This window comes from Triticum dicoccoides, chromosome 3A, assembly GCF_002162155.2.
Source record: "Triticum dicoccoides isolate Atlit2015 ecotype Zavitan chromosome 3A, WEW_v2.0, whole genome shotgun sequence".
NCBI lineage: Eukaryota > Viridiplantae > Streptophyta > Magnoliopsida > Poales > Poaceae > Triticum > Triticum dicoccoides.
Window position 1 is genome coordinate 10,711,112 of NC_041384.1, and position 15,474 is coordinate 10,726,585.

At 43.7% G+C, this 15,474-nt stretch overlaps 2 protein-coding genes across 7 annotated transcripts; one reads left to right on the top strand and one right to left on the bottom strand.

The window, feature by feature from the left end:
• Window positions 1-3,492: 3,492 nt before the first annotated feature.
• Window positions 3,493-9,661, top strand: LOC119266632 (rust resistance kinase Lr10-like). 6 transcript variants are annotated; one of them, XM_037547866.1, is made up of 5 exons: window positions 3,493-3,709; window positions 3,804-4,100; window positions 7,854-8,059; window positions 8,133-8,295; window positions 8,379-9,661. In XM_037547866.1, exons 3-5 carry the CDS (start codon window positions 8,012-8,014, stop codon window positions 9,443-9,445), a joined length of 1,278 nt encoding a protein of 425 aa, XP_037403763.1. In that variant the 5' UTR covers window positions 3,493-3,709; window positions 3,804-4,100; window positions 7,854-8,011; the 3' UTR covers window positions 9,446-9,661. The 6 variants fall into 6 exon arrangements, with proteins under 6 accessions (XP_037403763.1, XP_037403764.1, XP_037403761.1 ...); XM_037547864.1 differs by lacking the exons at window positions 3,493-3,709; window positions 3,804-4,100 and adding exons at window positions 5,053-5,071; window positions 5,256-5,346; XM_037547869.1 differs by lacking the exons at window positions 3,493-3,709; window positions 3,804-4,100 and adding exons at window positions 5,053-5,071; window positions 5,256-5,346 and having other exon boundaries at window positions 8,136-8,295.
• On the bottom strand, window positions 4,093-7,311 carry LOC119266633 (rust resistance kinase Lr10-like). Its single transcript, XM_037547871.1, has 4 exons — window positions 6,840-7,311; window positions 5,817-6,452; window positions 5,453-5,476; window positions 4,093-5,320 (listed from the first exon to the last, which is right to left on the bottom strand). The coding sequence occupies exons 1-4, from the start codon at window positions 6,988-6,990 to the stop codon at window positions 4,242-4,244; spliced, it is 1,890 nt and encodes a 629-aa protein (XP_037403768.1). The 5' UTR covers window positions 6,991-7,311; the 3' UTR covers window positions 4,093-4,241.
• Window positions 9,662-15,474: the final 5,813 nt, after the last annotated feature.

Genomic DNA, 15,474 nt, shown 5'->3' on the forward strand with positions numbered 1-15,474 from the left:
CTAGTTTGTTATAAAAAGGATTGAGCCACCTTGCTGCACTTTCTTACTATTGCTACTTGTTACTCATTACGACTTACGAATTACCTTGCTACAAAACCATCTGTTGTTGCTACTTTCAATACTTGCAGAGAATACCTTACTGAAAACCGCTTATCATTTCCTTCTGCTCCTGTTGGGTTCGACACTTTTACTTATCAAAAATACTATGATTGATCCTTTATACTTGTGGGTCTTCATCAAACCCCATGACCCTTTTTTATCCCACACCATATGTAATTTGATCAATAAAACTTGATTAATAACCCATGAAAAAACTAAAATGGGCGTGTGAAGCCCTAAATAGGGATCACCCCCGTTAAGTGCTCCCAAAGCACCTGCTGTGTATGGGAGAGGGGATTTGTCTTGCTCATCGCGAGGCGAAAGATCCCCTCGCCTCTGGCGCCACCTAAACAAGCCTTCCCATCACGGGAGAGGGTTGGCTCCTAGCACATGTTTTTGAATCTTTTTGTTTTGTTACTATTATTCATATTTTTTTGAATGGAAATATATTTTACTTTAATCTTAAAAATGTTCATTTATCATTTAAAAATATCCAAGCAATGTATAATATGTTTACACAGCTAAGAAAAATGTTCTTAGCTTTCGAAAAGAATGTTCACGGACTTCGAAGAAAGTGTTTGTGACATTAAAAAAAGTTTATACAATGTAAAAAAATATGTTTTCATAATTTCAAAAATATCATCCGTGCCATTCAAAAAAATGTACATGGCATTTCAAAAAAATGTTCACGTGTCTCAAAAATATGTACTCGACATTTATGAAAATGTTTATAAAATCTAAAAAAGTGTTCGTGTAGTATAAATAAATGTTGAATACCATTCAAAAAATGTACGTGACATTTTAAAGAAATATTCAATCATTTCAAAAGAATGGTTCTAACATTTCAAAATATTAATAGAATATGAAAAGTTTTTTTATCATTTATGAATAGTAGTTTCAACTGCTTAAAATGCCATCACTCAGTAGGCGCATGCAAAAGAATGCCACTAGACACCATTACTACCAACTCAAAGCCCGTTTACTATGTTACATGGCCAACATCCTCATGGACCAACATGACAACTCTTCTTACTACCGTAAAGTGTGAGTCCCACTCGATCCCCACAATTTTCTTAGTTTCCTCTAAATTACTCGCTTGCTTGTTGCTGACAAGTGTGGCCCACCTTATCATTATGAGATAGAGAGCGCTGACATGTGGGTATTTTGGTCACATAACATGGTCAATGGGTTTGACCTGACATTAATGATGTCTGATGGTGTTTTTTAAGCAAACATCTAACGAAATGATGAAATTTTAAGGTGCATTTTTGAGCAAGTATCTCACGAAACAATGCAATTCTTAAGTAGTTGTAACTTCTAATGTCAAAACTGAATAGTGGGACACAACTAGCGGCGTAAATGATAAAATCTCTATAAAAATGTTCACATAGTTAAAGTAATGTTTCGTGTCATTAAAACAATGTCCAATGTGTATTTGAAAAATGTTTGACATGTAGTACTGATATTTAAGAAAACGTATAGGATATATTTGAAAATGTTCCATGCGTACCAAGAAAATGTTCCACCGTGTACTATATGTACGACGTGTACTAAAACATTAGACATGTGTTAAAAATAAAAATAAACAAAGAAAACAAACTGAAGAAATGCTGAAAAACTTCAAAAAAAGGATAAAAAACAATAAAGAAAGACAGAGAAAAAAAACTTGAGGTCTACTTGGATCGGGAAAATATCGAGTGCTCCAGCCTCTTGGGTGATACCCTGCTACGGGACCTCTAGGTGCGTTAGATATGCAATGAAGGGACAGGATCAATTCAGTGATATATTTTAGTATGCACCCTTGGAACATTTGCATCTTGCCCCAGGAAACAGCATATCTTCACAAGATTACTTGTCTGATGGATTAGCTACCATACAGCCAGACCTGCATATGTACATAAACGAATCACAAGCTGATGGATTTCATACGCGGCAGCATGGAGTAAAGTATATATGGCCAGCATATATACAAACTAAATGGTTGCTAATCCATCAGGGTGGGGCCACCTATCCCGGAGGGCCACATGAGCTGAGGTGGGAAGGGAACCAGCCCAAAGTGGGATGGGGCGCCACTTCCCCCTAGGGCCCATGCGCCTAGGGTGTGGGAAACCCTAGAGGGGGTGCCCCCTTGCTTGGGGGGCAAGCCCCCCACCCCTTGGCCGCCGCCCCCTAGGATATTGGATCTCCTAGGGCCGGCGCCCCCCCTAGGCTCCCCTATATATAGTGGGGGAGATGGAGGACTTCTCACCTTTGCCTTTGGTGCCTCCCTCTCCCTTTCCAACACCCCCCTCCTCCATAGAGCTTGGCGAAGCCCTGCTGCGGTGACTGCTGCATCCACCACCACGCCGTCGTGCTGCTGGATCTTCCTCAACCTCTCCTTCCCCCTTGCTGGATCAAGAAGAGGAGACGTTACGCTGACCGTACGTGTGTTGAACGCGGATGTGTCGTCCGTTCGGCGCTAGGATCTCCGGTGATTTGAATCATGTCGAGTACATCTTCCTCATCCCCGTTCTTTGAACGCTTCCGCGCGTGATCTACAAAGGTATGTAGATGCAATCCAATCACTCATTGCTAGATGAACTCCTAGATGGATCTTGGTGAAACCGTAGGAAATTTTTTGTTTTCTGCAACGTTCCCCAACAAAAAGATGGCTAAGAAATCATTATCTTATATCGATACTAGAATTTCGGCTATATGAGAATAAGTCAAACTACTTCTAAGAACTTCATATTATCATCGTTTAGATCGGAATGATTTTTAGTGTTTTTTATGTTGTGTTGTGCCTTATCTAGTTGGAATAGTAGTAGTAGTAGAATTTATAATTTTTATCGCCTCATTTAGCTCAAAACTAACTCGAGATCAACTCAATATTATTACAAGCTGAGCACGAGTCATGTTCTACAGCTCGTCCATGAGCTTCACTCAGTCTGAACTCGCTCGAATTTTGATATGAGTTGAGCTGGGCCAAGTCCAATTCACTGCAAAAAACATGCTTATTCCGGGGCCTCTTTCCTAGTGAAATTCATTAGAACATCAAATGAATAAGCTATAGTGGCCGGTGGCCGGTGGCATTGGGACATGCCCCATGGTGGTCGGCGGCGCTGAGGAAACAACCAATCGAAGGAGAAGAACAGAACGCGGGGAGCAAATGAACGAAGGGATATGCACTTGACCCTGAATTGCAGAAAAAACAAGGGTGTAAACTGAATATTTGCCAATAGGAAGTAGACCAGCTCAATCTTGTCCCTCCGCCCAGATCCAACGCACGAAATTATCCTGGAGCACGGTAGCATACTCTGGACCGTATCACCAGATATGCACTCGGATCCCTACTTGGATCTATACCCGTCCCCTTCCGCCCCACATTTCACAGAAGAATAAAAAAAGAGCTGCTTTACTCCCGTCCCCTGCCGCCGCCGGCCGCCCCGCCACACTCCCCGACGGAGCTCCGGGGGGGAGGCGGCGATCTAGACCGCCCCCCGCCCCCCGCCCCGGACACCCTCGCGCTCCCATGGCGCCAACCGCTCTGCCGTGCCTGAGCATTTTCTTTTCCCGCAGACGCCACCGCTGCCGTCCCCGTCTCCGGTAGCTCGCCGCCGCACCGAGAAAGGTGAACCTCTTCCTCCCCCTGTCTCTTGAGTGCATTACCATTCCGTCACACAATCAAAGGTGTATTGCCTACTTAATTACCTTGGCCTGAGTAGGATTCCTTCCGAGCACATGGATATGGATTGCTCGCTGGTACAGATCCGGCAACGAGGAGGCGAGAACTAATTCAGTGAGGCAACTTTTTACCATGGCTTGTACACCAGTTTGCAGTCTGTCGTGGAATCTGATGCCATGCCCTGGCAATACACTACATGGTGACAGTAGCAAATTAGCTAACTGTAAGTCGAGCGGCAATTTCTGAAACACACAAATGCCACCACAAGGTGACTGATGACGGCTTTCCGTCAGGTGTGCCGACCACCACATTGCAGACAATTGCGATGTTTCACATGGTGAGATGCCGTACAGTTTACCATTAGACTGCTTATCGAGCTGAAAATCAAGTGTCATACACAATACAATAGGCATTACTGCAGCAAATTAAGTCTCAGTGTCCAAAAGAAATACATTCAGAGTCGCAGTGAAACAAATCTCTAGATTTGCGGCATGGGGTGGCCTGGAGACGAAACAAATGGCTTGGGGGGCATCGTTAGACTCTGCAAGGTTCCTGTCAGCATGTTCAGCACTTTCGGCATGGACGGGCGATTTTTTGGGTTCCACTGAATGCACCAGAGTGCCACAATGGCCAGCTTTCTTGCTGTATCCTTCTCTTCTTGCGTCATGTCCCTTGATGATTCCAGTTCTTGCTCCGTGCTTATTTTCTCATATATCCATTCTGGGATGTAAACCTCGTTTTGGTTCTCAATCCATGGATCTGAGTTCCTTCTTCCGCTAACCATTTCCAGCACCAGCATGCCAAAGCTATAGACATCGGACTTGCTGGATATTCTCCCAAAGTTTCGAGAATACGGTTCTGGTGCAATGTAACCCATTGTTCCTCTAGCTGCAGTCAGTGTGACGATGCTATGGTCCCTTGTACACAGCTTCGCAAGCCCAAAATCAGAAATCTTTGGACTAAATCTGTAATCTAGCAAGATGTTGTGAGGCTTGATGTCAAAATGGAGGATCCGCTGATTGCACCCTTGATGCAGGTATTCTATTCCCCGTGCAATGCCTGATGCTATGTCCAGCATTTTATTAGGTGCTAATAGCTCTCGATAAATATCTGATTCATGTGCGAATATATACTTCTCGAGTGATCCGTTAGGCATGAATTCATAGATAAGAGCACGCCTTGTTCCTTCTGAGCAGAATCCCAAGAGACGGACCACATTAGCATGGTGGATTCTACCAATGGTTGCGACTTCATTCATGAATTCTTCTCCATCGCTCTTTGAATTCTCCAGCATCTTTACTGCCACAGGTACTCCATTTGCCAGCTGACCTTTGTATACGCTTCCAAATCCACCCTGACCCAGTCTATCTTTGAATCGCCTTGTTACTTTTTTAACTTCAGAGAATGTGTACCTTGTTGGTTTTGATGTGCCATATGCCTTGAGAAACATTTCGATTTTCAAACGCACCTCTTCATCGACCTTTGATTTTAGGGACCGATAGAGTGCTGTGGCTGCCGTCAATAAGAGAACCACAAATGTGGCTACCGATGATGTTGCTGAAAAACAAGAATGCAGGCAAACAGTGAGTTATACTTGGACTAAAACAATCTTGCTTTCATGTCTTTCCTCTTATATATGGGTAAGATGCAAGAATAAGAGTAATATACAACAAAATGTATGCATAATACCTGCAATGACTTTCACACGTGAACCTGCATGTAGGAAATAAGCGATTTAGATTTTTTGTGCAAAATAATACTCATGCCTGAACAAAGTGATACTTTTCTAGTAAGAATTTAACTATAAAATTGGGTTACTTTTAATGTTGTATATGCTATCTGTATGGGGGAGTATCAGAACCATGCGAGTGTGAAATATTTACTGGACTCAGATATGCTGGTAAACAGAGACATATTTGCATATATAGCAAAGGTTGGATAAAAAGAAGTGGTCTTTATTTCGATCATTTAGGTACTCTTGTCAAAAATATTTAAGGCATGCAATTTATTCAGAACAAATCCTTCGATGCTTAAGAATTACTAGAAACAATACCTTGGTGCTTGCAGAATGCTTGCCTGCGTTGTGAGCTGAATCCGCAGGAATGCCCGTTTCGCTCGCAGTCTAGACAAATGTCGGTTATGTTAGGAACTGACCAAGTCAAGGTTGTCTCACCAAATGCAATGACCCTTCTGGCTCTTTCAGTGAATAACACATCATTGACATCATAATCCCACGGCGTTGAAATACCATTTGAAACCACTTTGCAGTCTAAGGGAAGAATATACATTGGTTCACGACCGTCCATCAAATATATGAACTGGCTTGTGTTGCTCAGGCAAGAGATTGGGCCAACAATACTGTCCCCCATACCTGGTGTCGTACCGGCCTTCTCTGTTGGTATCAACTCTCTTGAACAGCGTACCAGGATTGCAGTTTCACCCCCGTAACTGTCAGGTATGTAGACACTAGTTGATAGATTGGTGGCAGAGATCTTCTGAAGCGGGCACCTAGTCCATGATTCTTCAAGCGGGATGACATTCAGGCCACCAAATCTGTAGTCAATTGCAGTGACCTTGCATAGTCCAAGGATTGGGTGAAGTAGGATGGTATCTGCTTCCATTGAGCATGCTAGCTCCAAGCCAGGTGCTCCACAGGATGGGGGGCTGGTTGCTGGCAAATTTGACAAATCTGACCTATAGACGAAATCAAATCACAGAATGAACTGTCCGTCAAACTATTTCACGCAGCTGACCCGTGGCGCCTAGCTCTCAGGCGCTGCACTAGTGCAACGCCCGGGAGCTAGGCGCTGCACTAGTGCAACGCCCGGGAGCTAGGCGCTGCACTGTATAGTTTGGCGCCTAGCTCTCAGGCGCTGCACACTGTTTTAGTAATTTTCGGGTATGACGCTGGCCGTGTAGCGCCTATCTGTGAGGCGTTGCACAGTGTAGTGTGGCGCCGTCGTGGCGGGCGCTACACAAAAGGGTCAGGCGTGTGAAATAGTTTCACGGGCAGTTCATTCCGTGATTTGATTTCGTCTATAGGTCAGATTTGTCAAATTTGCCCTGGTTGCTGGGCGGAATGGAAATCGGATCTCTATTGTGCCTTCTTCGCTGCACCTGGATGGTGCGCAGTTATGGAAGAAATCTCCATCACCACTTGCTGTGGCTCTGTTGATTCCATAGTTAAGAACAGAGAACAACAGAGCTACAACCAAAGCTTCAAACATTTGTGTGAAAAATGAAGATGAGGAGGAAATGAGATGAAGCTATGCCTACAAAAACTGTGCTTCTTTTGTAATGTTGAAATCATAAAGAAAAGAAATATCTTCCTGGATGTTGCCTTTGACAAGTCAAAGCCTATCTTCCTGTACACTAGTTTGACTAAGAAAACCAGCAATCAGGTGGCACACCAGGCTTGACTATTCTTCCTCTTGTGTCTCCATCAATCCATATGCACCAGAAAATCCGTATATCATCATTCTGAGACCATATTAGCCTTCTTCTTAACTCTAGTACCAGCTTCTATGCCTGATCCTGCATCTGTGAAGCTCTCATGACGAACTCCGTTGCATTTCCACGTTCTGTTATACTCCAAGCATTAGCAATCTCCTCCACAGTTTCAGTTTTTCTAACAAAGACTGGAGCGGAAGATACTCCGGGGCAAGCAGTTTGCCCCTCTTTCTCCTGTGGGCATCTCCAAGACATCCACCATCCTTTTCGATTGCGAGGGGATCCACCTGGTTGTGGTTTTCAAGAATACGAGCTTGTTTGTAGCGATGACCAGGCTATAATTCAAGTCAATACGGGAAGGTACTTCATCACCAACATCTCCTACCCCGACTCTGTTTTCTGGGTTGTTGATGCCAGTTTGGATAATAGCAGCTGCCCTATTCCTGAGAGGAATCAACATCCTTATATCCATGGATTGAGATCATATTACATGTTCCTGTTATATATGCGTACGGTTAAATGGGCTGCCTTTGTCAGTTGTTCGCGGATGATGAAAGATAATCTTATTTATAAGCCTATCGCTTGCCGGAGTACGAACACTTCTTTTGTTTATGTGTTGAGTACCATGCAATCTTATCAGGTTCAGAATGTTGAGCCTTCATGTGGATACTTGGCCATGACTCCTTTGGGAAGCTGGCGTCCGGGGCCAAATGATTATTATGCAAGTTATGATTATGAAGATATTGTAAAATTTATGAGGGATGGGTTTGCTCTTAGATTTCCTTTCCCAGCTCCAGAATGGACATATTCTTGGATCCTCAAGACATGCCTGGAAAATTCAAGGAGGTGAGTCTCTATCCTCTCTGGTTGCATTTTTCACCTCAAATGGGTTTGTCTTACCAAAAAACTGTTTATGCAGCAGATGTCTAGTTCAAGCATCCAAAATAAGATTTCTGTGATTTTTGCCATCGACGTGCGTTTCTTGGGATGTGTAAAAAACAACTCCTTGTCTAAATACACTAAATTGTATTGGGCTGTGTTAGTCATAGTATCTGCTATAAGTATCATGAAGCTCATTATCGGTATGACAGAATCATCCAATCCTTATTATTACAGCTCCATAACTTTATACATGTAACTCATGTCTGTAATCTTGTTTATGCAGTGTTGGCAGTACTATCCAGGTTAGACTTTGCACCGTTGTCTGTATTGATCTTCCTTGCCTACAAGTACTGGCAAACAAAGATATCAGTTGACGCAGTTGAGAGGTTCCTCCAGATGCAACTAGCCCTTGGCCCAACAAGGTACGCTTACACAGACATCACTGCGATCACTAGCCACTTCAAAGAGAAGTTGGGACAAGGAGGCTATGGGTCTGTGTACAAAGGTGTGCTTCCTGGTGACGTCCATGTTGCCATCAAAATGTTGGTCAGTTCCATGTCCAATGGAGAAGAATTCATCAGTGAGGTGTCCAGCATCGGAAGCATACACCATGTCAATGTAGTGCGTCTGGTGGGTTTCTGCTCAGAGGAAATGAGGAGGGCTCTTGTTTATGAGTACATGCCCCATGGATCTCTTGAGAAGTACATCTTCTCGCCAGAGAAGAGTTTCTCATGGGACAAGCTCAATCAGATTGCTCTGGGCATTGCCAGAGGGATCGACTACCTGCACCGAGGGTGTGATATGCAGATGTTACACTTCGACATCAAGCCGCACAACATCCTGTTAGACAGTGATTTCACCCCAAAAATTGCTGACTTTGGGCTGGCGAAACTGTACCCCAGGGACAACAGCTTTTTGCCAGTGAGTGCTGCCCGGGGAACAGTTGGTTACATAGCTCCTGAGATGGTGTCCCGTAGCTTTGGCGCCATATCCTCCAAGTCTGATGTCTACAGCTTCGGGATGTTGTTGCTAGAGATGGCCGGAGGACGGAGGAACGTGGACCCACAAGCGTCAAGAAGCCAGACGTACTACCCGTCATGGGTGTACAATCAGCTGTCTCGGCAAGAGGCTGTTGGTATCCATCAGGTGGAGAGGAAGCTGTGCGTCGTTGCGCTTTGGTGCATCCAGATGAAGCCAGACGATCGACCGGCCATGAGCGAGGTGCTAGACATGCTCGAAGCTGGCATCGATGGCCTGGAGATGCCTCCTGAGCCCTTCTTCTGCGGGGACGAGTATGCTCCTGCTGCAGATTCTTCAGTATTATCAGAGTTAAGTACATTATCGGAGTGAAATACCTGTACATCGTAGTTTTGGACCAAATTTTATCCCCTAGGCAGCTCAGGTGCGCTCAGCGAGTCAATATTTGTGTGCAATGTGAAGAAGATACTCTTTTTCTTAATACAAAGAGGAGACATCGAAAATGATGATGCAAATTGTAAATGTGAACCTAGAGAGAACTGCTTTCTGTAAAATAATCCCATTGGTGCTGTTGTTACTGTTACTGTACAACATTGATCCCATTCAGTTGAATATTTGAATGGCAGTGCATTGTGCGGTGCTGTAGTATTTGTTTACCAAAGTGTATTCTTTTATGGGTGTAATTGCACAAAATTTGCATGGATTTGTGGGTTTCATATCCTGCGAACGGATATGAAACGTTTTGCTGCAGGAGCAATCATCATTCCTGCAACACATGTAAGTGCAAAACTTTCATCATTTCACAACAGAAGTTAACTGACACTCCATGGATTGTACACAGGTAGAAGGAGCTGTATCATCAAGAAGAAGAACCAAAGGAGAGGTGGAAATTCTTCTTATAACCCAAATCTGCTGCAATTTGGAGGTCACAAACCCAAATCTCTTTTTGTTATATTAAGTTACACACCCACACAACCTGTAGCGTCGCCCATAGACTTCTCTCTTCTCTCCTGCGACGCAAGGTTGATTTTCCTCTCAAACATTTACACAGAAGGATTACAACATGTAATAAAACATTTACGTAGTATATGAAATAGATTTTATGTACCATTCAAAAGAATGTTACCGGCATTTAAAAAATATTCATACACATTACAACATGTTAATTAGGAAGTTCAGGAACTCTGTTTCAAACAAAAGTTCAGACACTGAGGCAGGGATATATACACAGAGTGCTGTGCTGTGCTGTTTGTTGCTGGTTCAGAAAAGATCATAAACGGCCCTGTTTGTCATCGTCGGTGGTGGTTCACTCTGGTGAGCAGCAAGACGAGCATCACGAGAAGGGAGCAGAGTACGAGTGAGGAAGGAGCAGCAGTATCTTTGCTGCCGCTGCTGCTGCTGTTCCGTCTCAAGTGTTACAGAACTGGTCGCGTGCAGTACGCTATGGCCGGGCTACCCTTTGCCCGGCAGGATACGGTGGCCCGGCAAAGTGGAGGCCTGGTGAGGGTCCCTGCTGGGTGCAGATACGGCAGGGGAACGGACGCCGTGTCGACCTCCCATCGACTTCTGACCTGCAAAGTTGAGATCATCGTCGAAACATTCAGGAAGAAAAACCCACAGCTACTCTCGCACAGTGCTAGCTACATAACATGGTAAGCAAGTCCAGAAAATGATGTTCCACTGAAGTTCAGAAACCGGGCTTGAGCTTGCTACTCCAAGTTTTGAAATGGGCTACTCCATCATGGTTCTTGAAGCAGAAACAAAGCATGTCACCTCCATCCTTGAACTCTGAAGTGTCAAGTGAACCTCTACCGAATCCTGTACACATGGCACCACAAACTAGTTACAAACCTATCTGCCTTTCTTTTCTGAATTTAGCTGTGATCTGGTCTAACATCATATAAGGCGCATTTTATTTTTATGTAGCTCAAATCCTGACCGTCGACACTGCTGGTCGTGGCAATGGTGGGCGCATACGCGGCAATGGCAGAAACAACCTCAAGTGCCAAGTTTGCTCCAAATTCAGGCATGACGCGCTACAATGCCGCAACCGCTTTAATCATGTGCTCCAGCCCGAGGATCATCATACGTGAGCGTTCCATCGACGCCGCACCACTGGTTTGTACACTATGGACATGAACTGGTACACATGATTAAAGTGGTTGCGGCACTATGTCTGAATGAATCGGGATCAAACATTGGGCTTGAGGTTGGTTCTGTCATTGCCGCGACCGCGGTATCTTGCCTCCGTTACTAACTCAAATACAATGTTTGCTGTGCGATACCCCATAGGGATTTGCCTTGTATTTATAAAACTTGATCGCTAAGGTACAACCAATCAATCTCTACAAATAATGTCTTATCTAGGGATCCTGATTGATACAAATCACAACAGTATATCTTAGGTTTAACTCAATCGATTCGATTAGGACCACGCTCATTAAAAGTATTCTCCACGTGATTTTTTAGTAATGCTAGTCTATAATAGGTTTTCTACTAACCCCTTACTTACCACATCTCAAGTCAACTGACCCTGCCACTGGGCTGCAAACCAATATTCTTTGTAAATATTATAGGGTTAATTTTTTTCTCAGACCTCACGTTTATGGCAACAAGTAGCATGGCATTTTGATGCCATGTATTTTTTTATTTTCGATAATTTTGGTTGTACATATTGTGTTTTTGCAGAGGCTGAGTGTACTTGCTATAAAAATAATCTTGATATAAATATATCATCGTTTATCAAAAGAGCAACTGCTTATTATAATTATTGCAATGCACGTGTGTATGGCATAAATGGAAAATGTTGGTTTGATCAGTAATTTTCTTGAGGTGGTGGCAATTTGTTTGTGTATCGCAGAAGCAAATCAGATTCATTTGCTCAGTTGTCTTTCCTAAAAAGGTGTCCATCGTTTACTCAACTCACTACCATGGATTCCATAAAAAAAAATCATCACCATGCATTTCCGATAGCTCGAGTTATTACTATAATTATGTTTGCTTTAGGGGGAAAACACGAGTAAAAATTACACACAGCACCATACATAGATGCCACCATGCATGGATCATTGATCATTTACGAGTATTGTATATGTGGAAAGAATATAAGCGAGCTTAGTAGCAGCCATTGCGCACGCGCATCTACATTCATGCACGAGGCTAGTTTGTTGATGGTCGCGGTAGCCTGCTGCAAGGTCTAGTGGTCCGGCACCGCGACAAGTGCTGGTTGAAAGGGTCGAGATTGGGAGGGGGGTTGAAAATGGAGAACTACAAATTTTATTTTTTGATTATTAGCAAGTTTGGGCAATATAAAGGTGTGTTTAAACAATTGTAATGAGATAAATAATCTGTATGGTGCTAGCAAAGTTAAGTGACCAAAGTAAACCACAAGTAATGAGTTAGGGCTAGAGATAACCAAAAAGCACAGGAGACGATGATGTATCCCGGTGTTCACTTCTTTGGAGGGAAACTAGTCACTGTTGGAGGGGTGGGTGTTACCATGAAGGCACACCAACACCATGAAAGCTCATCCTCTTCGCATTGAGATATCACCAAGAAGTTGATTCCCAACCACTAGCGGTATACCTTGAGGCGGCCTCCAAACCTTCACAAACGACAGAAAAAAAATTCACAAATCGGTTTCTCACTGAGGACTCCTACCACCTAGGAGTCTCCATCCTCCAAGAGTAACAAGATCCATCAAAGAAACAAGGGGGAATCAACTTCTGCTTTGGTGGGAGTATAGATCGGGCACTTGTCTTTCAGTCCCCCAAAATCAACAAGTTTGAGTGAAAGGGGAGGAAGATCTCCAAAAAAGTTGAGTTACAATCAATGAAGGGATGATGGAGTCGTCTCCTTCACAGGAAGAAGGGGCTATTTTTAGCTAGCCCCCAATCAAACCGTTACCACATATTTCTGCATGGTCCGAAAGATTCGTGCCCTGAAAGTTTCGGGGAGCGTAGATAGTTAGCTTCCTTACTAGAGGTGGGGACGCCGCAATGAGCGGCGCTACAGCCAGAGGAGAGCTAGATGCCAGTGGTTGACGAAGAAGGACCGAGGAGAGCGGTAAGTATAGTCTATGAAACTTTTCTTTAGCTTGTGCATGCAAGGGAGTCCAGGTCGCACGCGGACATGCTCAATACAGTTTGCACGGTTACACGATGTCCGCACTATTCCCCAAGGAAATATATATAGAATGTATATTTGATATTTTGTGCTTTATGATTCATGGTTGCTCGTCTTTTATTCAATGCCCAAAGCCAGGCGTCTTTCAACCAACCAGTTGCCTCCCCACCCGCCCGATCTCATTTAAGTGTGTGATCTCGACCGTCTAATCCTTGCAATGTATAATCCCTGACACAACATTGTTCTGTACATATTCAACATTATCACAACATTTTTCTTCATGGTGCATAAAAGATGGGCACATTTTAAACCCCCATATAGCGAAATAATAATAATAATAATAATAATAATAATAATAATAATAATAATAATAATAATAAAGGCGTGCATTGCAACAAATCCCCATTCCTTGCAACAAAACCGTTTTGAAATGTGTACAAAGGCGGCATGGGGTTGACCGCTGGGCTGGCTCCGCCCCTGAGTGGATCACCCTTAGATTCATTTTCCCTAGAGCTTCAAAATTGCCATTACATGGTAGTTTCGGCAATTAAGGTCATAAGACCGGAACAATGCATTAGGTTCGGTGGATCACTGTTATCTCATATTGTCTTCGCTCCTCATAGATATCAACACCTGTCACCTGGAGGTCACAGATTCACTAAACAATATGTGTTACATCTGTAGGTCTTTGGATCATGTTGTCTGGGCCCTAAAATTGAACAGCGCGCATTACATGCACCATAGATAAACAACTTACTGAACAATCATAACTCGATAATCATGAATGACAACATATAGAATAGGCACATATTAATGTCATCAATCCCTACATTTCCCACGCCTATGGGGAATTACTCATGCATGAGAGGGTTATAAACAAACATCAGAGAGATAAAACCAAGGGAAACCATACCAATAATATTGCGAAGATGACTACAAATAGAGTTGCAAACCCTAATCTTACAACTCCAAATTCCCCTCCCAATGCGAGCACCCTGCCAAGTTTAGGACATGAGTCCGGGTGGGCTGGTTCCACCACAAGGAACTAACCATCTGAGCTATGCTCAGTTCGCACTGCTGGCCAAAAGTTCCTTTTCCTTCCACACGCCTTGGCCGCTTTTTATCTAAGGCAGAACAATCAATCTCCACACGTCCAAATCTTTGGATTCAAAACAAAATGAGGAACCTGGTCTTCTCCACTTAGTGCAATTAGGATGTTTCTACTGTACATTATTCCTACTTGGGTACTGATAGTGAAATAAAGTTTTAGTTATCACAGATGTTTCTGTACTATTTTATGAACATTAATTGTCAAATAAAGATTCCGCGTGATTTGAGACTGTTCTGGACCTACAATACTGCTACAGGTGCCAATTATTGATTCGGTCAAGTCGTCGGCTCCGTCGCTGGTCCCTTGTTTTTTTTAGCATCAGTACAGACACAAGCGCTCATATACACGCGCATACACTCATCCCTATGAACGCACACACGCACACCCTACCCCTATGAGCACCTCCGAGAGACTGAGCCGGCATATCATCTTGAGATTTACGAAGTCACCGTAGGCGCCTCGTCGTCGACAGGAACGTCTCCTCCCACTGAAAGCGCATCGCCGGAAATCCTGAAATAAATCCAGGAATAAGGCTCCGTCGCTGGTCCCTTGTTGCAGTATCCTTTCCGCGTGATTTGCTATCCATCTAGCTAGTTTAAGGGTTCCAAACCTGCAACTGGCAAGCGCATGCTAGCTCAGCAGTTCCACGGTTCCACCCTTAGAGAAGAGCAGGGGTAAGCTCAGGTATTTGCAACCTCTTCTGGTTTCTCTCTTTTCTACCAATTCCTTAATTTCCTAGTTCGAGGAAATTAATGAAATAGTACAGAAATTGACAGATACGGCAGGGGAACGGACGCCGTGTCGACCTCCCATCGACTTCTGACCTGCAAAGTTGAGATCATCGTCGAAACATTCAGGAAGAAAAACCCACAGCTACTCTCGCACAGTGCTAGCTACATAACATGGTAAGCAAGTCCAGAAAATGATGTTCCACTGAAGTTCAGAAACCGGGCTTGAGCTTGCTACTCCAAGTTTTGAAATGGGCTACTCCATCATGGTTATTGAAGCAGAAACAAAGCATGTCACCTCCATCCTTGAACTCTGAAGTGTCAAGTGAACCTCTACCGAATCCTGTACACATGGCACCACAAACTAGTTACAAACCTATCTGCCTTTCTTTTCTGAATTTAGCTGTGATCTGGTCTAACATCATATAAGGCGCATT

Coding starts and splice junctions, on each gene's coding strand:
- LOC119266632 (XM_037547866.1), top strand. CDS start 8,012: ATGGACATATTCTTGGATCCTCAAGACATGCCTGGAAAATTCAAGGAG. Junction 8,060..8,132: donor TGCCTGGAAAATTCAAGGAG/GTGAGTCTCTAT, acceptor CTGTTTATGCAG/CAGATGTCTAGTTCAAGCAT. Junction 8,296..8,378: donor TATCATGAAGCTCATTATCG/GTATGACAGAAT, acceptor TTGTTTATGCAG/TGTTGGCAGTACTATCCAGG.
- LOC119266633 (XM_037547871.1), bottom strand. CDS start 6,990: ATGTTTGAAGCTTTGGTTGTAGCTCTGTTGTTCTCTGTTCTTAACTAT. Junction 5,477..5,816: donor AGCATTCTGCAAGCACCAAG/GTATTGTTTCTA, acceptor TCCTACATGCAG/GTTCACGTGTGAAAGTCATT. Junction 5,321..5,452: donor ACGTGTGAAAGTCATTGCAG/GTATTATGCATA, acceptor CTTGTTTTTCAG/CAACATCATCGGTAGCCACA.